At 35.6% G+C, this 23,867-nt stretch overlaps 1 protein-coding gene across 2 annotated transcripts in view; it reads left to right on the top strand.

Moving 5' to 3' along the window:
* ROCK1 (Rho associated coiled-coil containing protein kinase 1) overlaps positions 1–23,867 on the top strand; it is a 90,227-nt gene that overhangs the window by 30,615 nt on the left and 35,745 nt on the right. For both annotated transcript variants that reach the window (XM_059836198.1, XM_059836199.1), the window contains exons 2-16: positions 314–395; positions 4,023–4,123; positions 4,934–5,071; positions 6,248–6,423; positions 9,286–9,370; positions 11,245–11,389; positions 11,668–11,806; positions 13,037–13,128; positions 13,309–13,468; positions 16,109–16,175; positions 20,264–20,352; positions 21,887–21,935; positions 22,512–22,647; positions 23,023–23,114; positions 23,243–23,489. In XM_059836198.1, coding sequence (XP_059692181.1) covers positions 314–395; positions 4,023–4,123; positions 4,934–5,071; positions 6,248–6,423; positions 9,286–9,370; positions 11,245–11,389; positions 11,668–11,806; positions 13,037–13,128; positions 13,309–13,468; positions 16,109–16,175; positions 20,264–20,352; positions 21,887–21,935; positions 22,512–22,647; positions 23,023–23,114; positions 23,243–23,489 — 1,798 coding nt within the window. The remainder of the gene's footprint in view (positions 1–313; positions 396–4,022; positions 4,124–4,933; positions 5,072–6,247; positions 6,424–9,285; positions 9,371–11,244; positions 11,390–11,667; positions 11,807–13,036; positions 13,129–13,308; positions 13,469–16,108; positions 16,176–20,263; positions 20,353–21,886; positions 21,936–22,511; positions 22,648–23,022; positions 23,115–23,242; positions 23,490–23,867) is intronic.

Consider the following 23,867-nt stretch of genomic DNA (forward strand, 5'->3'; position numbering starts at 1 on the left):
CTGCTATTTGTTCTTTTAATACTTGGAAAAAATATTTTTTCGTGTAAATATGGAGCTAATTAAGGTAATTAATAATTCATAGAAGTATATTTGTTTTGGACTGGATGGAAATTAAGTTTTGAAGAGTTCAGTGGAAGTGGAGGAGTAACAGCTGTTTCATGTAACTGCTAACTGAATCATTAAATAAATGTAAAAGATTTCATTTGCATGGAGAATTGATAGGGACAACTGTTTTTATGTTGTCTCTTCAGTTAGCAGCATGTGTAATTACTTTTCTAAACACTTAATTTTGCTTGTTTGGTTGTTTTTTCAGGATGGATTAGATGCTTTGGTATATGACTTGGATTTTCCTGCCTTAAGAAAAAACAAAAACATTGATAACTTCTTAAACAGGTGTAAGTATTTAATGTTTCAGTTACTAAATAATAAAAGACTATAAATACCAGCAAACAATAAAAGCGGTTCTAGCTTTTTGAAATGCAACTAAGGATTTGGAGTGCATTAAGTTTTCGGGTGCAAGTTGTTTTAAGAGACTGATTATTTATTTATTTCCCAGTGAGAACTGATGGCTACCTATGCAGATCTAATCCCCAGCAAATGAATGTCCAAGTTTGTTGCTGCTGTAAATGGCATTGTTTTCAGTGGCACAAAGCCTTTTAAGAGAAAGGCCTGTTATCTTTGTTCTTGGCAACCCTCTGGATTCCTGTAATTTGCTTTGTAATTTCTTGAACTAATATATCATTAGCAATTAACAGTAAAATGACATAACAAGTATACAGTGTCAAGAAATCATATTAAAAATTTGTTCACTGACAGACTGGAGCCTGTGTTTTGTAGACTTCTAGTATAAAAGGTCTCTTTTCATTATCGCATGAAATTCTTATACTGCATAGCTGCTATATGTACTTGTGCATGCAGCTGATGTGTCTGCAGAATTCTTCTCTGTATTTACTCTACATTTTTCCACTACCAGATTTCCTGCACATGCTACTCTGTAGTAACATTTTAAATGAATAAAGTTGATGATGATGATAAAATCAGTTCCATAATTTTCATTAATTAAAAAAAATAAAACCACAAAGCAAAAAGGCATTTAAGAGTTAAGCCTTTCCTAAAGGCTGCCAAACTGACAAATTCTGGAAATCATGGCAGAGACGTTTGCTGATTCAAGACTTGCTTCTGCCTGTGGACTGAATGGGCAAGGTCTTGAAATAAAACTAATGTTACTAGATTTTTACAGGCTTAAGCATCTCAATTAAATGTTGTAATAAATGACTTTTGTGGCAAATATAAGTAATTTAACTAAAATAATTTTGTCTTTGTTTCATTGAAATTTATGTTTTTGTTTCTGTTTCCAAGGTGTCTTCAAGTAGTTAGTGCAACTGTAAGCAATGATAGTGGATTTGTGGGTTTTATTTTATATTATTCCCCATTTGTGGGAATATGAGTCCACTAGATCTAGTTGATGGTTCACTTGCATGTAAGCTGGTTGCTGAAAGGCCTAAGTTCAAATGTTCTGTTTAACTTATCACAGTTCAAACCATGTTTGATATTGTACACTGTGTTACATGCACATTTTGTATACTCAGTTATTTACAGAGAAGGTGTGGTGAAACTCGTGGAGAAAAGAGAAGTTCTATTAGGCAAAGGAAATACTCATTGCAACAGATAATTTGAATGTAATTTTTATGAATAGTGAAATGATTAGTGAGTCTCAAAAGAGCTTCACTTTTGCATTTGGGGCTGAGTGAAGGAAAAGAAAACTTAACATTTACAGTCTGATAATGAATATCTTGGGTATAAATTGTATACTGCGTAAGATGTGACCTGAAGTAATAAGAAGGTGGAGAACAGACCATATTATTTCACTTCAAACTGCCTTTTGAACACTAATCTTTCTGTGTTTGCTGAAATATGAAAGTAAGCTGTGGATCTGTGAGTAGCGGCCTTAGAGGGAACTGTGAGGTCTAGTTTGTCCCTAATTTCTGATTTAAAAGAAAATAGAAAGTAGACATATAGGAACATTTTCATGTTAATTGTAGTTCTAATATAAAGCTGTTTAAAATATCTTTTTGCAGTATTAGCTGTCCAAACAGTTTGCACCAATATTCTGGAACTTTAAAATTAATTTCTAGATTGCAGATAAAATTGGAGTTTTCTTCCTTCATTTTATAGAGTGATTGCCCTATAAGCCAGTCCTTATTGCCTCTTATTTTTCTCTGGTTTACATTGTATATTTGTGGAGCCTCCAAAATCTGCTTCTACCGCCTAAGGCTGTGAGGGTTATTTCTGCAAATGTCGAACCTTATTAGTTTTCTACCATATAGAATGAAAAGAATACAGAAATCAATATTCAAGATGGTTGAGAGCCCTACTTTGCAGCAGGGACTCTTCAAGACAGCATCTAATCTTATAATCAAACTTCAGGGCAAGTTGGAGAATGCTGTCCTTTGCCATGGGAGCTACGCCACCTGTTCATACAGTGTAAGCTGGCCGGGTCCTCCACTGTTAGTGGGACATACGGAACTACCTATTTAAATATGTTGCAGCCTGATAAACCTTGTTTAACACATCTTAGCTTACAGAGGTCAAATTTCCAACACTGTTGTTAATATTGTCTGAAGATAATCAAATGTTAGTATGTCTCTCAAGAAGTAAATTGCAATTTGCAACTGCTCACAGGCCTGGTTTACAGTATTTAAAATCTTTAGTTTAGATGCATTTTCCTTAACTCTGTTTTGACCGTAGGTGAGGCTTGTGATTGAGAACCATTTAAAGCATTCATATTGTGCCTAGCTTTCTTTTGCACCAATGTCAAGATTTTTCATTCAGAAGTGGTGGATCTCCTTGTTGTGAGATGACTAGGCAGTAAGTTGACGATAACTAGAAAATTGTTGTCATGAGAATTGCTGCATTTTAGTTCCATGCAGTCTTACTCATCCTCCACTATAGGTCAGTGTTCACCAGGGCAAATAAGGCAATGCACTTTATTTTTAATTACTGAATATTTTGATCCTTGTGTGAAATAATAATTTGTCAGAATTTACAATTTTAATATAATTTATTGAAATCAGCTAGTGGTATGCTGTATTGTAAAGGGGGATGGCTTTATATTAGACAGTAATGCCACAGAGCATTTATTCAAGCAAAGCTATGTTCCTGTTGCAGTAATAGTCTTACTGAATTTTAATTGTATGTATTCTGCTTTTGTTTTAGATAATGGCCGGTGTAGGTAGAAATCTAATGGTAATTTTCTGTCATCTGCCTAATTGTTTTTTAAAAAGACAAACTTAAAAAATTGCATTTCTCCTCCTTTTTCTTCCTTTGTCCTTAATTCTTTCTAAACTTTGCTTTTAGGCCTAGGATATTATTTTTTTAAAATAAAATATCATTGCATAATTTATTTTATTAGAAGCATATCGGTTTTAGTGGATGTTTCTTGCTTTTAAAAATACTGAAGCTTGAAGCTTTTCCATGTAGTCTCATGCCAGTGTTGACCCACATCGATTAAAATAGACTGTTTTAATCTTTGACCAAATTTGGAATTAGAATATCTGCCCACTGGGAGTTTGTAAATTATTGTAGTTTACAGAATGACAGGTTTATATAAATAATTGCAATGATTCCCACTGCATGTTTTAAATTAAAATCTACTTTTTTGAGTATTAGGAATAATAAAAGTGCAGAAAAGTGAAAGCTTAATTTTTTTAAAATAGTTTCTTCTATTTTTGCATAGCTTTTTTTTTGCAGGTAATTATTATAAAAGAAATTCCCAAATTAAGATCTCTGGTAATTTGATTGTACAGTAGAGTCATTGCATTATGTTTATGTCAGGTTTTGGTTACTATGGTAATGAGAATGCGGTTATGGATTTTACAGAGAGGTTTCCAATGGGAAGGTAGGTTCAAAAGGAAGTCCCCTCTCTAAGCAGCACATCTTCTAATAACTATGAAAAATTGAAAAGAGATTAATTGATTTAATTAAATTGATTATATATGAAATGTGAATTTTCTTTCGCGTAGATAAAGACACAGTAAATAAAATGAGAGATCTGCGCATGAAAGCAGAAGATTATGAAGTGGTGAAGGTGATTGGTAGAGGGGCATTTGGAGAAGTTCAGTTGGTAAGTTATGTTTCTGTTTGTACATTTGAATGTATCCTGTAATATTTGCTCATGTGTCTGTTTCAGAATACAGTGTTCAGAAGATGAAGGCTTATAATATTATAGCCTTAAGCTCAGTGAACTTTATTTCTTTTTATGCCATGGAAATGTTTTTGAGACTGTTGTATTTCGGAACTCAATACGCACAAATACTATCTTGCTTTGTAGTGATAGATCTCTATTAGAATAAAGTGGAATGTGTAGTCTTCAACAAGAAAATTACCCTTTGCCACTGTATATACGGACACGTGAACAAATCTTAAGACTAGAAGACTTTCTGACAGTTCAGGGACTACACAGGAGTTATCACAGATGAGAGATGCTCTGTGTTGTTTGTGATAAACAACCAGGTTTGTTCATCCTGCTTTATTAAATTGAGAACTGGTGGGAGAAATTGGAAGTATGGCAGGAGGTATACATGTCTGCTAATGAAGTCTGGAAAACGCTTAAAGATTTAACTTTATAGTATTTAATAGGTGCTAATACTTCTCCTTTTAAAGACACATACCTACAAATTACAAAGTGACTGTTATGCCTATGGACTTCCATGTTGAATAGTTCTAGCAAGTATTTTAAGAGCAATGCATATATTGGCAGAAAATTCAATATAATAATTCTGTAGACCTACAATATATTATTCTTTATAAAAAGGTGACAAGTCTTATAAAACTTGTTAAATAGTGAAGCAGAAAAAGTAATATACTCAGTGGTGGTCTTCATATGTTAATGTGGTGAACTAATGTGATCTGTATGTCACATTTGTCTTCATAGGTAAGGCATAAATCCTCAAGGAGAGTGTATGCCATGAAGCTTCTGAGCAAATTTGAGATGATAAAAAGATCAGATTCTGCATTCTTCTGGGAAGAAAGGGATATTATGGCTTTTGCTAATAGTCCCTGGGTTGTTCAGGTATAGTGGTATTCCTGTTAAAATACTGTCATTATATAATAATGCTGTTACAACACTGCCTTTCAAACTCCCTTTTTGGTTGTATTGGTCTGTTGGGGAAATACAGTATTAAAATTAGGAATTCTGTACACAACAAATAGCAGATACTGCACTTGCTTCAAAACTGTATTTTGTTATAACATTTACAAGATAGGCTATTCTGTTTATTACTAAAACTCTTTGCCAGATATATATTGGTGAGCCTACTTTGCAGTAATTCTTTGAGGCATCCAGCATAACAGAAAGATGCTTAAGACACAGCTTCTGTATAATTTCTGTATGTGCATTTGACTGCAAATTATGCCCACTCTGTTGTTTTTTTTCCTCATTGCAGTGTTATTCTGACAATTTTTTTGGGAGGCATTGCTGCCTTTGAAGTTTATAAGGAGTGTGCCTGAAGTAATTGTCATGCATTGTGTGTGCACATGTTAATGTTCATTTAAACTGTTCTTACCCTTAAGCATGTAAATTCTTCTGTTAGGTTAAAATTAAAAAAAATAATTTAAGATTTACCTAGATCAAATAGGTAACTATGTTCCTACCTGTCTGGGAGTGATTGTCCAGAATAGTTCTTTTATGATTTTCAAAAAGTTTTAAGTTATGAAACTTAAGTCTACTTGCACTACTCATGTTGAACAGAGCATTGACAGCCGTAAGGGAATTAGTTTTACTTAACTGTTTAAAATTTAGGCTCACTTTGTAAACAATAAACACATTGACAATAGAATAATAAATATTTAGTGATAACAGAAATAGAATTGAGCAGATGTTTGCAGTACAGTAGTTTCATGTTTGCATATTTGTCAACTAGCATCCCAGTGAATAAGGAAGCATTTTGTCCTCTTATGCAATTCTTTGAAATTATCTCAAAATTTATTGCGCCAAATTCACTAATCTTAATTTGTAACCAGGACTCTACTCCTTCTGTTGTAATATAAAGGGACAGAAATTTACTCTAGAGATTAATTCCTGTTTAGGAGGTCTGCTGGATGATGCAAAGTTCCTGCAGTAGTTGTAGCCATTCTGTTACCCTGCAAATCAGTTTGCACAGAAATGCCTTTGATTTCCAACAAGCAAAAGATTAAAGATAACTGGAATGTTCAGTGACTTAGGTTTTGTTTATTTGTTTTTTTACAGTTATTTTACGCATTCCAAGACGACCGTTACCTTTACATGGTGATGGAATACATGCCTGGTGGGGACCTTGTGAATTTAATGAGCAACTACGATGTTCCGGAGAAATGGGCGAGATTTTATACTGCTGAAGTTGTACTTGCATTAGATGCAATTCATTCAATGGGTTTTATACACAGGTGAAAAAGAAAAAAGTGTTGTTACATAGTGCTGTTTTATTCATGGTGCTGCCAGAATGACTTCAATAATTGTTTAAATTGTTTAAAATTCATGATGTTACTACTTCATCATTATTTCAAAATTATTCCTTCTTACAACTTTAAAGGTTCTTGCTACCAGAATCTACAAGTCTGAGGTGATACAGTCAAAGTAAAGATTTTCAGCAGGCTGATGCTCCTAGTTTGGGGAGTAATAAAATGTCCCATCTTACCAAGAGATACAAGAACTAAAGTGGTATGAACATGTTGGCCCCAAAATGCTTTTCTTTTGATTAGAAAAACCTCTTTTGGGAATTTGATAGCAGTAGTATTCACTGTTAGGAATTATTAACTCTCTGTTCTGCATTTGAAGCCTCAGTGACCTGTTAAACAAGAATCTGTGAACAATGTGAGGAAAATCTCCCAGCCACGTGTTTTCTTGTAAGGTGCAAAATGGAAAATTGAGGTGCAGAGCAAAGGGACTTGACAAAGTTTCGTATTGTGTACTTGCCCTAAAGTGAAATGTAGTCACTTCGCGGCTAGGTTGAGAAGTTTTCTTTTTGATATTTGAACTTTATCTGTTGTTAGCTTTCAGTTGAATTAACTAGGAGCAGAATAATTTTTTCAACAGAAAATATAGGAAGAGTTTGAGGAAGACATAGTATATAAATTTTCAATTTGTAATTCGGCCAGAATATCAGTGTTTACATGTAAGCTTTTGCAAAAAAGCAAAAGTAAACCAAAACAAACTACTAATCCATTGCTTGAGTAGGATCTAGAGCATCATTAATTATGTAGTTATGTTAAATCTAATGAATAAATTGTCTGGCTGAATGAACCATTTGTACATGTGTATTGAAAGCTTTAGAAAGTAGGCATTAGAAATTGCCAGCAGGGAGTTTTTTTCCTGAAAATTTAGATTCTTTTGACACCAGCAGATTTTTGGAATTTGTTTTCCACTGAAGTTAGTCTGTTCAAAACAGAGGAATGAAAGGAAACTGATGAACATGTGGGCCCACTGCTTAAGGGATCAGGGACCTAGTGACAAAGGACATGGGAACAGCTGAGGCTGCTGCCTTTGCCTCAGCCTTCATTGATAGGGTCTGCTTTTAGGCCTTTTGGGTCCCTGTGCCTAGTGGCAGAGCTTGGGAGACTGAAGCATTACTGAGGCAGAAGCTGAGTCCCAGTTACGCAAACTGGACATACACATGTCCAAGGTACTAGGGGGGAGGTACTAAGGGTCATGAGGGAGCTGGCCAGTATCCTAATGATACTGCTGTCTGTCACCTTTGACAGCAGTTGGGAGATTCCTGATAGCTGGAAAGAAGCAAATGCACACCCATCTTGCCCTGAGAAGGGCAAGGAGGGGAGGATCAGGGGAACTGCAGGCTGATCAGCCTAAGACCAGTCTTTGGTGATCTTATGGAGTAAATTCTCAGGAAACCATTTACAAGCATATGGATGGGAAGGTGATTGGGAACAGCCTGCATGGATTTACCAAGGGTAAAGCATGCCTTACCAACCCAATTGACTTCTTTGATGAGATGATGGGCTCCACTCATGAGGGGATAGCAGCATGCTTTGTTTTGACTTTAGCAAGGTTTTTCATGTAGCCAGATTAGAAAATACGGTTTGAATAGGTAGAACGAAGGGTTGTGCTCAGTAGTGCCATGTCCAGCCAACAGTTAGCTACCAGCGATTCCTCAGAGGGTTGATACTGGGGTCAGCACTATGTTTTTTCATTCACAACCTGAACAGTGTTCAGGTGAGACAGAAAGCTTCTGTCATCAGCTGCCCAGTGGGACTTTATAGAAAAGGTGGAGCCAGACTTGAAGTTGCAGACTGAAAAGATGAAAGGCAGTGGATGACACAAGTTGCAGCAAGAGAATATCTAGCTATTCATTAGGAAATATTTTTTCTTAGGAAGGGTGGTCAAACAGTGGAAGAGAATCCTAGAGAGGTTGTGGAATCTCCAGCCTTGAAAAAAATTCAAAACTTGACTGTATTTGACCCTGAGGAACCTAATATAACTTTGAAGTTGAATCTAACTTTGTTAGGTGTACTTTGATTAGGCAGTTGAACCAGGGGTCTTACAAAAATCCCTCCCAACAGAAATTACTCTGTGAGCATACTGATACATTTCCACTGCACCTACATTTCACAGTTATGGCCAGAGTTTTCCTTTGAGGTCCCAGAAATATACTTTCTCCTGAAATTCATGTTATGCTTTCTTGATAATAGTTTCCTACTATTATTTTGCTTCAGTATATTTAATAACATTAGATCTGATGAACTTTACCAGTTACTTTATAAAAACTTCTTTTCTATAGTAGAAGTACTTCGTGGAAAAGGGCACAAGGCAGTACTCTTTTTGAGCTAGAGAAAAATATTTGTTCACATTAATATAATTCTGAAAATGACATCCATTTGTTCCCTTAGAATAGAAGTGGTACAGAGAAGGAGCTATGTTTTCAAGGTCTGTTTTAGATAGCTAACTCAGAATGAGAATGTTTTTTTTTTCTGTAGCTGGATCCTAGCAGAGAGATACTTCGACCAGTGAGTGTTTTCTAGGAACTTGAGGTTCAAGATTAATGTCCAGACTTCTTAAATTTGGTAACTTAAGACTGTATTACCACATCCATTATAATTTTTTTAAATGTGTAATTCAGCAGTCTGTGGTGGACATGATACTTTGAGAAAGCAGGAGAAAATGGAGGAAATAGTGGTGCTTTCATGTTGATGTTTCTCCTTGCAATGTTGTGTTTGAAAAATAGTTGGCTTTTATTGCTTTCATAAGTTAAATTGATGTATTTACTTTTAAAAAATGTATTTTTCTCCTTTCAGAGATGTGAAGCCTGATAATATGCTGCTAGATAAAGCTGGTCATTTAAAACTAGCAGATTTTGGTACTTGTATGAAGATGAACAAGGTAAACGTATGTTTTTGATTTCACTTTTCTGTTTGTGAAAGGAAAATGTACTTAAAAGTGAAAAGCAAATAGACTGAAAAATTTTTAGCTAGATGAGAAGAGTCAGAAGTTCCACTCTGTTCCCATTACTATTCTTTATGTATCCTATTCAATGGTAATGTAGAATGCAGAAATGGTTTTTGAAGTAGGGACTATGTAGAAGTTAATACCATTTCCTAGAGAAATTTTCTGAGTCAAGCCTGTCATTGTCTCTAGATCCTCTGGATTATTTCTCCAAGTCTTTGGTTATCAAAAGTTAATGCAAAGAAGTGAGATTATTTTTACGTAGTGTGTCAGTATTGAAAGAATCAAAACTGATGTACAAGTTGCTGAATCCTGGTTGTACTTATCAACCATACGCTGATGTAGCAAAAGGGCAAACCGGAAGGAAACGGGTTAAAGAATGTAATAGAATTATTTATTTTTTAAAATATATCCTGAGGTCAGTAAAAAATATATTTTACAACAGTATTTCATGTACTGTGAAGCACTGTTGTTCCCTACACAAAACTCTGATTGTTTTGTGTTAGCCTGGACATATATATGAGGAAAACAATCTGAAATACGTGTGTGCTTAATAGAGTCTGTGTAATATGTACATTGTGTCCTCAACATATTCCAGGAGCTTTGAATAAATCACTGTATTTAGCTGCTTTGCTGTAAATAAAAGGCACCAGTGAAAACCAGGTGCAGGTTATGTGTACAAATACAAGGAATCATCTCAAGTCACAAACAGTCCACTTCAGTGAAATAGCTGACACAAAATTTGGCTTTATTTTGACTTGATCAGTCAAGCATAAATCTGTATTTTATTCTTAACAATGAGGAATTTTGAAATGTAGCAAAACATTATCCTAGTGTGTAAGCTGTAAGTGCCAAAAAAGAAAAGAAAATATTACAAAACTTTGCTGTATATTAGCATTACAGAAGTAAACTTGATTCAACAACACTTCACGTTTTGTGCTGTTCTAAACAAAGCTAGCTGAGTAGTCTTGAGCCTAGTCTTGGGTTCCTCTAGTCTTTTGAAAGAGAAAAGTTACTCTATAGGAGAGAAACTGCTTAGCATAGGAGTTTAATTTAGGTGCATTCTGGATTTGCTGCATGTGCAACACTGGATTTATATTTGCATAAAAATATGTAAGTAAATATAACAAATTTTTCTACTGATCCAATTCTAGGAATAGCATAGGATTATTTCAGAAGGGCGAGAATGTGACTGGAAAGGGGCATGTGGTTGCAGCTTCGGCGTTCCGGATGCCACCTCCAGTGTGACTGATCTCTGTTCTGCCAGCCCTTTCTCAGGGGTGTGAGGAATGTCAAACATTCTTTTCACCTGTTACCTGTTTTGAATTCTGTCTACTTGGAGATTTAAGGCCCTGTCTACATTTAGTCTTCCTGGCATTAAGTATATTGGGTCGAAGCTGCACTTCAGCTGATTCTGTCAGCAAAATCCTTGATGTTGACCCATTTATGCTAAAAGAGGAGCTTTCCCTGTTTATGGTACATCCTGTCAGGATATGACACATTTATACTGACAGGAGCAGGAGAGGCTGTGCAGTGTTTGCAGTGCCTAGCTGCAATTCTGATGACTTCTTGGATATTAACTGAGGCTTTTAAAGTAACTTTGACTGTGTTTGACTGTGTTTGACAAATCTGGTGCTTTGTTCTGGATTTAGTAGCTTAGAATTTAAAAAAAATACCCACTCAAAAAAGAACATTTGTTGACAAAAGTTAATGTTGAACTGTTGATGTTATTTAGGCTGCATAAACCCTTGGAAATGGCTTGAGATTTTGGATCTTATATTTGGGCCTGGCTGTTTTCCTCCTTTTTTTAGGAAGGTATGGTACGATGTGATACAGCTGTGGGAACACCAGACTATATCTCTCCTGAAGTATTGAAGTCACAGGGTGGTGATGGTTACTATGGGCGAGAATGTGACTGGTGGTCAGTTGGAGTCTTTTTGTATGAGATGCTTGTAGGTGAGTAGTAGGATAATCAGAATTGACTACACTGTATGTTAAAATCACGATTGTTTTTAACTGTTTAATTTATTACTCTTCTGACATAAGCTGTGGTTTACTGATCCTGATATTTACAGAATATGTTTTAGAAATATTCTGGCACAGTTCTTAAACATTTGTCCTTGCCTCTTGTTCACTTAGTTGCTTACATTGTTAATATTTGAATTACATATGCAACAATCAAATCTACAATACTTTTGATCTGTTTTTTAATTTTTGCATTGCTGCTTTTTCAGGTGATACACCGTTTTATGCAGATTCTTTGGTTGGAACATACAGTAAGATTATGAACCATAAGAACTCCCTTACTTTCCCTGATGACAATGAGATTTCTAAAGAGGCAAAAAACCTTATTTGTGCCTTTTTAACTGATAGGTAAGATTTAAACTTTACTCAGAATGAAAGTAAGCCTTCATTAAGAGAATTTCTTCTCATGTTAAAAGAACATATTTGTTTCATGTGGGTTTCTAAACTGCTCAAGAGAAGTAGAACTCTTACTGTCTTGGCATGAATGCAATGTAACTGTGTTCCCGTTTAGATGCTGCCATAGTTAGCTTTTTTCTGATTTATGAATGCATTTCTGTTAGTTGAATGTGGTCCTTCATAGGAGTTGGACTTTATTCTTCTCTGAACTACAGCAATGTAAGAAGCTGTTAGCCTCTTGCTTAAAGTACAGAAAGGCTGTTTTAACTTGTTGGTCAAGAATTTTTTAGGACCTCAGTCTAAGTCTTTACGTTACTTTGTCTGCTCTGAAGTAGCATTTTTGTCTAACCTGAAGCAGTAGTTACTAACTGATGTTACTGTGAGCTAGACAGGCAGTAGCATCAGTTTCATCTTCTCCGGTGCCGATATTTGGGAGAGGAGTCACCAATGCTGCTGCTCTTTGTGGTAGTAGCATGTATACTGGGGGAAGGGAAGTGCTGGTAGTGTGGATATGTTTAACTTAAAAATTTAGTTTGAATATGAAGTGTTACTCCTTAGTAACAGCTACTGTTACATTGGTCTGTGTTGCGCAGTGGTGAGGGGCACGCAAAACGGATTCCTTTTGGGTGAAGCTAAAGCAAAAGATGCATTTCAAGAGTGCCCCTAATGCACTCCCAGCTCTTAGTGGGCATTCAGGATCAGCGTAGAGTCAGCCCACAGGAAGCCTGTCTGAAATGTGGGTGTTAGGTCTCTTTCACTTTTGAGTACATGCCTGTTGTACCCATGCTACTTAATATAAGCATAACGTTTGCTTGAGAACTGGTGCTATGAAGGAGGGGGGCTTTGCATTTGCTGGGCTGCATGCGATTCAAACAACAGCATGAACTCCTAGAGAAAGTGGAACTTAGCTGCTGCTTGGCAGGTGCCTAGTCAGTCTGTGATGGTGAAAACAATAGCAGCAAGGCTTCTTATAGACAAGACTTAAAGCCAGACTGTGTTCTGAACTGTACCTGCTGTGCTCCTGTAGATATCTCTAAGTTTTTATATGAAGATATGTCTACTTCTTACCTTAGTTTGAGAGGTAATTTTTTGTCTTTGTTGTTAGAGTATGCCTTAAAATGAATCTTTCCTTCAGAATAATTTATGTACTCTCCCATGTTTAACCAAAACACTCTTCAACAGGGAAGTGAGGCTAGGACGAAATGGTGTAGAAGAAATTAAACGGCACCTTTTCTTCAAAAATGATCAATGGGCTTGGGAAACTCTCAGAGACAGTAAGTAAATGCTTTTCTCAGAAACAGTGATCTGGCTTACTTATATATCATGTTAGCAAAAGGACTGCCATATTTCTTTAATGGAATTTAAAGTTTTATTTACTCTGTACCAAGGAAAGAGATTTCTTGGTCACTTCAGTAATATAATGATTATTATCATTATATTCTGCTTTTTTCTAGCTGTAGCACCAGTTGTGCCTGACTTAAGTAGTGACATTGACACTAGTAATTTTGATGATCTGGAAGAAGACAAAGGAGAGGAAGAAACATTTCCCATACCAAAAGCATTTGTGGGCAACCAGCTTCCTTTTGTAGGATTTACATACTACAGCAACCGTCGGTATGTATGCAGAAGGCAAGCTAATGGTGTATTCTTTTGTCACCACTGTTTCTGACTCTTACCAACCAGTATTTAGATATAAGCCTATTCAGATTCTTAATAATGATTCAGAATCCTAATAAATTATATTCTTTTGACACTTTTGATAATGATAACCAGTACTGCTATTCATCAGTACCTTAAAATATCACATTCAATTTGTGAATGTCTTATTCTACATTAAGAATATTATATAGTGGTGCAGAAGCTAAGCAAGAAAAATCCACTGTTGCTGCTACTAGGCAGAGCTGCCTGCAGAGCACTGAATTATATATGTAGAGTCATGAATCAGGGATATGAATGTCACTGTTTTACTGTGAATTACTGTTCCGAGCTGTATCTGAAGATTCCATCCTTTACATCAGTGTTTTAGCATGTGATAAATTAAACCTTGGCTTACTAGAAATAAAGTATTTTCTACTTGGCCTGTTACCTGCTTCATAATTTTGCTCTTTTTGTCCAAAGTACTCATCCACTGTAGAATGAGATTGTGATGCTTTACAGTTTTCACTGTTATGTAGAAGACTTTAAAATTACAACAGTTAAAATGATATTAACTCATACTTTCAAAGGTCATTATTATTGTAGGCACTATGGATAGCTGTATCTACATTCAGAAATCTCTAACTTTTTCTTACTTTGAAAGCGGCTTTTAATTTTGGTGGGTGTCAGGCTTAAAATGGGCTAAAACTTCTAGCAGACCATGTCAGATAGAGACTATTAGTTTTAATAGTATTTCTGGATAGGAAAGCCTTAAAAGAAATAAATCTGTTTTTCATCCTTGCATAGAAGAGGAACCACTTTTCCAAGCCTGTGGTGAAATTCTTTCCATCTCTGCAAAGACTTGGATTTGTTGTTGCTTTCTGCATAGTAAGGCGTAGAAGGACTTGCAAGCTTTGCATACAGTTTGTGTAAGTTTAGCAGTTCAGGAATTTCACCTACTGTTCTGATTTTAGTCTATAATTTTAAAAAGTCTTAATTTTTGCCTTGCATGGAGATTTTGGAATATATTATCAAGAAGGTGAAGTACCATACAGAAGCTTGTTAATAACAGAATTTCTTCTCTCCCCCTCTTCCTTCATGGGGGACAGTGTCAGGAATTTAGAGAACTAAGTGGCAGTGTTTTGCTGTCATTGAAGAACTCTGCTACTAAGTATTATCATAACTTTGTAGGCTTACTAGAACTAAAATGCTGTCCTAGAATTGAATTTTGTCCCATAATACTCTGCTGGTGTGACAGTCTTGAAAAGTCTGAAGTGACCATTCATACTTGCTAGACCTGTAATCCTAATTTTTATTCCCTCTTTGCACTGAAAATAGTTCAAACATTAAAAAATTGCGTATTTAGAGAAAAGTTGCACATTTATCTCTCCCTGTCCTTCAGTTTCATCTTATTCATGTATGCTGGAGAGTTTAGAGTTAAAGAAACAGAAATCTAGGAAAATGGTGTGACTTCTGTCCTTGAAGGAAGTAGTACAATCTTTTACTGTGGAATACTTTCTACAGCTGTAATATCATTGATTGTAAACTAGGAAATATGGTTGTTCATTGAACTTCACCTATAACACAGATTTTGGAATACTAGCTGAGAACACTTTGCAGCCCTATCAGGCTTGTGTTCTCTCTTCTGGATTCTGATGGAGCTGGTGCTGTGCCTGTTTAAATATCCCATTCTCACTGCTCAACAGCCCTGGTGTGCAAAATATGGTGACTGCTTTACTCAGGACAGTAAGCCTCTTTCTGTAGGAAACTGTTCCATTTCCTCTCTGTCATCTGATTGTCTGAAAGCAGTATTGGTGTTTAATTTGACCATGGCTTTGGAGATGTCTTTGATTTACCCTCCTTGATCTTTTGGGGAGGTTTTTGTATATGTGAAAATACGCACGTGAAACAGAAAAGAGGATGTGTCCATATTTGTCAGTTCATGTGTTGGAGGGTTTTCCTCATATAATCTGATGCAGTTAGAGACACTTTACATCTCTCTAGATCAGTTATCAGGCCAAGAATATCGCATCAAAGACCAGAGGAATTTGAAGATAGTAATTTGTACTTATTTACCTGACTTTTCGGAATCATGACAAATAGAAGTTTGTGGTATTTTTAGAAAACACTTATGTAAAATAAGAACACTGGCTTCAGGGCAAACCTTTTGTATGTGGAACTCTTAGTAACTTTGGAAGTTACACAATCTCTGCAGAGTTTGCTTCATTGCTGCTACTTGCTGCATAAGTGCCTGAGTAAATATTTATGGGATGGAAGCCAATGAGAGTGTTGTAACTATGGAAAGCAAAGATTTTTTTTTAATGGTTATTAAAAAAAAGTAAAGTGGTTGTATTAGTATTTGTCAGAAATCCTTTTTTCTGGAGGCCTTCTACTGCAGCTTTCTACTTTACCCTTTACAATAAATTATGTGAGTTTTTTCAATTAATGTGCTTATATCTTTATAATACAGAAATGAAAAAAGCTGATTATATTAGTATTTGATTATCCACAGTATGGAGCAGAAATTCTGGGGGTTATGTTTTAGGATGGTTGTTCTGTTTTTTCATAATGCTGCTTTTAACCAACTGTTAAAATAAAACTTTTTAAATATTGTTACAGGTATTTAGCTGTCTCTGCAGAAAATTCCAATGATAACAGAACAGGCTCCAGTGTGGATAAAAGTGTGGTATGTCTCACTGATTTTCAGCTTTGTTGGGTCCTAGTAAAGTATATGGGAATAAACTGAGTTATAAATGTCTCAAGTTACTTTAGTGCCTGGAATATGGGAAATCAATGAATAAATTTTAACTGTTTAGTATGGCATGCCTATTAAAGTTATTGGAAAAGCAGAATTTCAGTTGTTCGTATAATATTGGTTTTCCTGAATTGGGATAAAACAGCTGAAACTGCATACTCTTTTTGTGGAACTGGATTCACAGTTTTTATCTTTAGAAATATGAAAGTGTGCAGTATTTTTAGAGTGCCTTATCAATCCCAGGTGTACGCTGGCTTTGTGGCAATCATGGAGTCTGCACGTGCGTGTGATGGGAAGCTTGGACTTCCCAGCAACTTGCCAGTTTAACACTGGAGCTGGACTTCTGTGAACTAAGTGGGAGGTGACAGATAATGTACCAAGCATGGGTATTCTGTTCCTTCCCAAGAGTGCCCCACAAGCTGTTGGGAATTGGGGCACTGAGGATCCGCATCTATAGAGTGGTTCACCTAGCAAGAAATGTTCAGAAATTCTTTCAGTTACTGCTTCCCAAGCTTCTTGGCAGTCAGGTTTCCAGGAAGGTATGCTGAGGTATTGGAAACAAGGCCTGCTTGGATTCTGTGTAAGTTGTGGTGTAAATCAAGCTATTCCCTTAGAATGGTTTGGTATTTTACAAATTACATTCTTTCCAGAAGAAAACACTGACAAAAAAATCATAATTAACTCTAAAAGTAATCTTGGCTTTGACTATGATTTACTTGTTAGTATTTTGTTCTGTTATGTTTTCCATTTAAAGTAGAAGAGAAGCAGCTATCCATGCATGTTCCCTTTTCTCTAACTTGCAATATAAAGGTTTTAATGATATATGGTATTACCCAGAGAAAATTTGTAAAGGGCAGGGGAACTGATTATGTACTTCATTGGGCTAACTGAATTTATTAAGCATTGAAGTGTCTTGATTTCTTTGTTGATGTGTTCCATGCATTTTGTTTTCCTCATAAGGATTTGGCTGTTGATATGCTAAAATTAAAAACAGAGCCAGACTTTCAAATATTTGCAGATACTTAAAGCTGTTTGCTGGCCTTTGGTTGACTTTGAAGGGAGTTACTGAATTGACTTGGCATAACTAGTGCAATACAGGCACCTGCATGTAGTTAAAGATCCCTCAAGAGTCCTGTCCGTGTTGTCAGGTGTATTTGAATGTCTTGTGATTTTAACAGTTTTGGGAGGTGAAGCTCTATAAGGATATGAGTGATACAGAGAGGTTTAAATAAATGTTAAGTCTTTACTACAAAGTATTTTTATCCTACAGCTTTTTCTCAGCTGTTTTTCTTTCATTACATGCTGCAATGAAAACGGTAATGTTGACACATGGTTAGCAAATTAAGTAGTTCTGGAAATATAACACAAGATGTTACCTGGTCTTATCTGTATTTTGGCATGGTACTGAGTTCTGGGAGGAACCGAGTGCCAGAAATTTCCAAGAAATTAATTGCGTTTTGCAAGTGTGTAAAACTTCACAGAATTAGGCCATGAAGTTGGAGAAAAATGGAATTCAATGTCCTTTAACTGAATTTCAAACCTCTTTGAAGATGTGATTATTTACTTTGGTTTAGTGCTACCATAACCACCTGTAAACAGTTGAGATGTTAAGAAAGAGGAGAGTAACAGATTTTTTTGCACTGGGTCTTTGGTTTTCTTCATTGTTCAGTGTGCAGAACCAGATGCACGATGCTGTGGTGATTAAAAAGAAAAAAAAAGTAGTATGGCAGTTCCAGAGGGATTTTTCTTGTTTTCTCTGCTGTAGGCAGGCTTTGCCATATTCCTTTCTTCCCCACCTCCTACTCAAAATGGAAACTGAGAACAAACTAAACATAAAGGAATGCTTTTAATACTGAGTTAATTGCAACTCAGTATTTTCTTAAGGTATTATTTAGTCTGTTGATATCAGATTGTGCAAATCTTCTCTGTAAGCCAGTTGACTTGTACTAATATAATTAGACTGCTCAGCAAGCTCAGATAGGCCCCTTGGGGTACAGCACTATAAAAGCTTCCAGAGACAGGAAGAAGCAAGAGAAGGCCGTAGAGGTCCAAATTAGTAGGAGTCAGTACAGGAATGCCTCAGTTGCCAGATGTCTTTTTGGACCTGTTCCTCATCTATCCCATTTAGTTGTTCTATGTAGCTTGTCTGGAAGGGCTATAAAATGAGTAACCAAGAAATGGAAGAGCAATTATGTTGACATTTCTTTATCCTTTATTTTTGTGCATTAGCTGTGGTCCTTCTTTACTAAAGTGAGAGCTAGCCTTTAAATAGTCTTGCTTCTTACTTTGTTTCTCAGTGGTTCATACCAAGGAGATAAATGTGTTGTGTACTGGTCCTCCTTCCTTTTTCCTCAAAATTTAGATTTAGAGACCATCTCTGTAGTTTTTGACTGCAACCATTGCCTCATCTACATGGTGTTATGTTGTATGTCATACCAGTAATCGGTTTTCCAGAGCTGTTCTGTAAGTGCTGAAAAGTCTATTTCTTCCAGTATTTCCTTGTTCTCTCAAGGCTTTGTGATATGTAGTGGTAAATATATAAATAGTGGTGAATATATAAAAGATGTAGTTTCTGGTTTGTCCCCAGTCACCATGTCTGTGTTCTTCCTCTGAAAACTTCAGCTTAAGAATGTGGAAGAAAGGTGCTCTCATGAACTGGAGATCCTTTCTCGTCTCCTCCTTTTTCTGAGTGTTCTGTGCTTTATTTCCTACTACAATGGGAGGGAGAACAGATTGAAAGTAGGAAGTAAGAAAAACGCCTGCCTGGAAGTAGGCAAAAATAATCTCACCTATAACTTTCTCATTTAATATGGATAAAGAGTGCTACAATATGTCTCCGGACTGAAATCTTAGTTTAGGACTGTATAGAGGGCAGTCCTTGTTGAGAACACTTACTGTTGCTATCAAGAAAGAATGGAGACGAGTAATTTGCCTCCTCTTCATGATCTTAGTGAGCAGTTCTAGTTTCTCTGAGCATATTTTGTGGGAAAAGGAAAAAAGGAAGAGCAGATGTAGGAGGAACTGCTCTGTTGTTCCTTTTTTTGGGATGATTGTGCAAAAGCAGTCAAGCAGTTCTCAGAGTTTTTGAAGTTAGAACAAGGAACAAAAAGCAAAGGGTCAGAACCACTTGAATATGTTGCTTTGAAGAGAGTCTAGGTTAGGACTGTAATTCTTCTCTATGCAGTTTCAAGAGAGTTGAGGGAAGTTTGGGAAAGCTAAATAAGGCTGAAGTCCTGACAAGATCAACGAAAAGGTTTGAAAGAGTGAATCAGCACAGGGTTGACTTAATGAGCTTCCTCAAAGTTGACACCATCTTGTTCTTAATTGAGGATTTTGCTGATGTTGGATTGGGATTATTGTGCCCGGAGATCCAGTAGAAGGTAGATATTTTGACCCTACATGAAAACAATGAATTTCTGAGTTTATCTTGCTGGCAAACAATACATGCTGTACAGTAATATTCTATATTAACATCTGAAGCTTGTTACTATTTTCAAACCTTAGTACAGTGCTAGCTGTAAAAATCTCTGACTAAATAGATGTTAGAAGCATTTTCCCCCGATTGCTAATGACTGATAGGCCTGGTTCTGCTTCCTGAACTCCTTGAGAGCTTGAAGATGCGTTGCAAAATACATGTGGTGCTTCATGCTAGAAAAAGAAATATTGAATCTAATTAAAATGCTTTCTTATATCTTCGCAGTAATATCTTTAGTCTGATTCAGAAGATAGTTAAAACAAGGAGAATTTTATTTAGCTTGGCCCTGTGAATTTTGATGGAACTATTCAGAACCCTGAAATTGTATGTGCATTCGAATGATAAAACTGCATAATATTAAAGTTGTAATTAACTTTTTTAGATTTTTTTTTGGGGGGGGATCACATTTTAATAAGGTAAAAATCTAGTGTTTAGATAGAGGTAAGCTATGATACAACATAAGCAGCACTGAATATTCTGAAATACTTTTTTGAATTTTTTAAATTTAATGCATGTTTTTTCATGTACAAATATATATTTAAAGTTGGAAAATATGCAGAAGATGATCTATGAGTTGGAAGAACAACTACATAATGAAATGCAGTTGAAAGATGAAATGGAGCAAAAGTGCAGGTGAGACTTTGAACTTTTATTGTTTATACAATTTAAATACATCTAACACTTCAGTTCTGGTAATCCCTAAAGCAGTGATACAGAGTAACACTAAGAATGGTACTGTAGTTCTCCAAGGGAGTTCCAGGCACAGGTTTAAGTAATTCTAAAACAGTATTTGAATGGTCTTGTTGAATATAGTATGAAGAAAATGTTTTGTTTTCATTGGCACCCATGTAACACAGATTCTTTCTGAACCCTTGAATGTTTGAATTTACCCTATACTCTGAATTCAGATGTTTTATTGGACTGAGGTACACAATGATCATCCTGATTTTTTTAAAAAACATAAAGTACGGTATATAGGGCATATATTGGATTATTAAAATTAACTGTGTGGTTTCTAAATACATGGTACTTGTTTCTACCATGTTGAAGAAGTAGCTACATGAGAATTTGCCTATTTCTTGCAGCCACACTTACGAACAAACAGTTGGGATTCTTCTTTTCTGATAATGAGAAATTTTTACTCAGATTCATGCAAACAAAATTCCCCTTCAGTTGGCTTCTCCTTTTGAAGTCTTTTCCTGAAGGCCTAAGTAAAGCCAGGAGGCAATACTAGCTATAGGATATAGGAAGAATTTAGGCTTGTGAATTAGGACCGTAGCGTGTAGCTGTACAGGCTACTTACATGGGAACTGGAAGCCAAAATGGTCAGGTGGGAATTTAGGCTGTGTGACACTGTTGCTTATGTAAACACAACTTCACTGTTCCCATGTTCTGATTGCTTTCCACAAGCAGGATGGACATTGCTTGAAAGATACTTAGTAACTGTCTTCCTGCAGTACTACTGAAGTTGTCAGAGCACAACAGTGTGTCTTCTGGTATGTCATACTGTTTACTGCAGATTTAGTAGATAGGATATATTGCTGTAACTGCTTATTGTAAGCTGCCAGGCAACATTGTCTGGGTCATTTTCATTATCTCTTTGAGGAGGGATAGCTAGCTGCAAAAATGCAATGGATGTGTCAATGTTATTGCCAGTTAACTGAGGTTTTACTATGCACTTAACCTCAGTCTCTCTATAGGACTATGTTCTAATACATTGCTTCAACAGGGACACTTTTAAATAATATTATTCTAATATCTTTATCCATAGTAGGGAGCTGTCTACTGTTGAATTAATGAACCGTTTTAGATATTTGGAAAGCTCTCAACCAGAGGAAGTTTTAGCAGTTCATCAGGGTATTCTAATTTTAATGATAACCTGTTGTGTACATACACTGTTTTTACATTTGCTGATTAAGGGAGAAAATGTGGCACCTAACATTTTGTGTATATAATCTGCAGCAAAGTTGATAAATACTTAATATATTTTACAAATTATTTCCAGTGATTGATTGTTTTCTTCAATTTCAAATGTTTATTACAAAATACCATTAGCCAAAATAGAAATGTTCACTTCAGTAATGGTCCCAAATTATTTCACTAGAAAAACATTATGTATAATGTGTCCTTTTCAAATATTGCTTAAATGGTTTTGTTTTGTTTTTAGATCTTCAAACATAAAGCTAGACAAGATAATGAAAGAACTGGATGAAGAGGTAATTTTTTTTCCTCACTGAACCCTTCTTAGTTGGGTAAAGAATGTGGATAGCACTTTAATGATTTAAGATATTTCTTCTGTGACTAAAAAAAAAAACTGTTCTGCGTTTAAATTTGAGACCAAACCATCACATTTCAATACGTAGCATTGGGAGATAAATTTTTTCTACACATTTTCAAAAACTTTTTTCTTTCTGCAAGTCATGCAGAATTCTGTTTCCTCTTCTAAATGTTTTGCTTAGTCTTGCTCATAGCAGTTTCTCTGGAGTTTATCAAATTCAGTTACTCTGAAAATTAATGTACAAATTATTTTCTGTTGAGTCCTTATGTTGTCTTTTAATAATAATTTTAATAGTTACTTATACAATCACGTTAACAATAACTTTTCTAATAATTTTATAAATTTGTCATGTAGAAGTTAAAAAAGCCATCTTTTCTGAAAACCTTTTTCAAGGAAGACAAACTAATTCATTGGAAATGATGCATTGATTTCTGTGATGAATTAGTTGCAGAGATACTGGTTTAGGGTTCATTCCTTAAAATGTAGATGGAATTACCAATGCTTTTAATTTTAGGGAAATCAAAGAAAGAACTTGGAATCAACAGTGTCTCAGATTGAGAAGGAAAAGATGGTATTGCAACATAAGATAAATGACTACCAAAGAAAAATTGAACAAGAGAATGAAAAAAGACGGAATGTGGAAAATGAAGGTATGCCATGTTATCCAAACATTGACACCGATGAGGTGTATGATGTGTTTTGGAGAATAATTTACTACCTTAGTATCTTAAGTGCTATGCAACTTCAAAGGGATCTTTTCAAATAATGAACACAAATTTTGAGTTTATTTTTATTGGAGTTTTAATGAGAACACAGTATTTTTGTCTTATTTTCAAATTCTATTCTCTACAGTGTGTGGTGGTGTTCTGCAAGCACAGAATTTGACCTAAAAATGTATGTAAGAATCAAAAAGTCAACAAAAGACCTACTATATGCCAAGAGTTTATTTGAGCGTGTTTGTGTAAAATAAAAAAAAACCTAAGGATTTTTTAATCTGATGTATTAATGGTGTAATTTCTCTTTAGTGTCCACACTAAAAGATCAGATGGAAGACTTGAGAAAAATCAGCCACCATTCACAAATTACAAATGAGAAGATAACACAATTACAAAAACAAGTATGTTGCTTCTGTTTATTGTCTTCATTATTTCTTAGATTTGAGAAGCAGCATTGAGCATTCAGATATAACAAAACCAGTCCCAATAATTTTTATATTAGAAAATCTTGTCTGTTTTATTTTAACAGCTAGAAGAAGCAAACGATTTGCTGAGGACTGAATCGGATACAGCAGCAAGACTGAGAAAGGGTAACACAGAAATGAGCAAGTCATTAAGTCAAGTAGAATCATTGAATAGAGAACTGCAGGAAAGGTGCAGAGTTCTAGAAAGCACAAAACTGCAGGTGGAGAAAGATTATTACCAACTGCAAGCAGCTTTGGAGTCGGAACGAAGGGACAGAAGTCATGGATCTGAAATGATTGGAGAACTACAGGGTAATTCTTCTGTATTTATACTTTAACAAAGAAGTTGTGATAACCCTACTTTATTTAATAAAGTACAGTTACATAAAGGGAGGAAAGCCAACCTGCAAACCAAGTGTGACTTAATAGAACAATTTTTGAAGATTGAATCTTGCTTCCTGATCATGTCTGAGCGGCTCTTGGGAGGGAGACTATAAAAATCAGAGTGGGAAACCACTGATTGTAAGTCTACGGAGCTGCCCTGACTAAAAGTCTGAGTCCAGTGGTACAAAAATATGAAAAGCTGATACAGTGCTAGAGAAGACACAACACTCTGTCTTACTGCCTTGGTGCAGTAGCCAAGTTGACATATCCTGCACTTTCTCTTTTCATTTATGGAGAAAGCTATTT

This window comes from Gavia stellata, chromosome 3, assembly GCF_030936135.1.
Source record: "Gavia stellata isolate bGavSte3 chromosome 3, bGavSte3.hap2, whole genome shotgun sequence".
Classification (NCBI taxonomy): domain Eukaryota; kingdom Metazoa; phylum Chordata; class Aves; order Gaviiformes; family Gaviidae; genus Gavia; species Gavia stellata.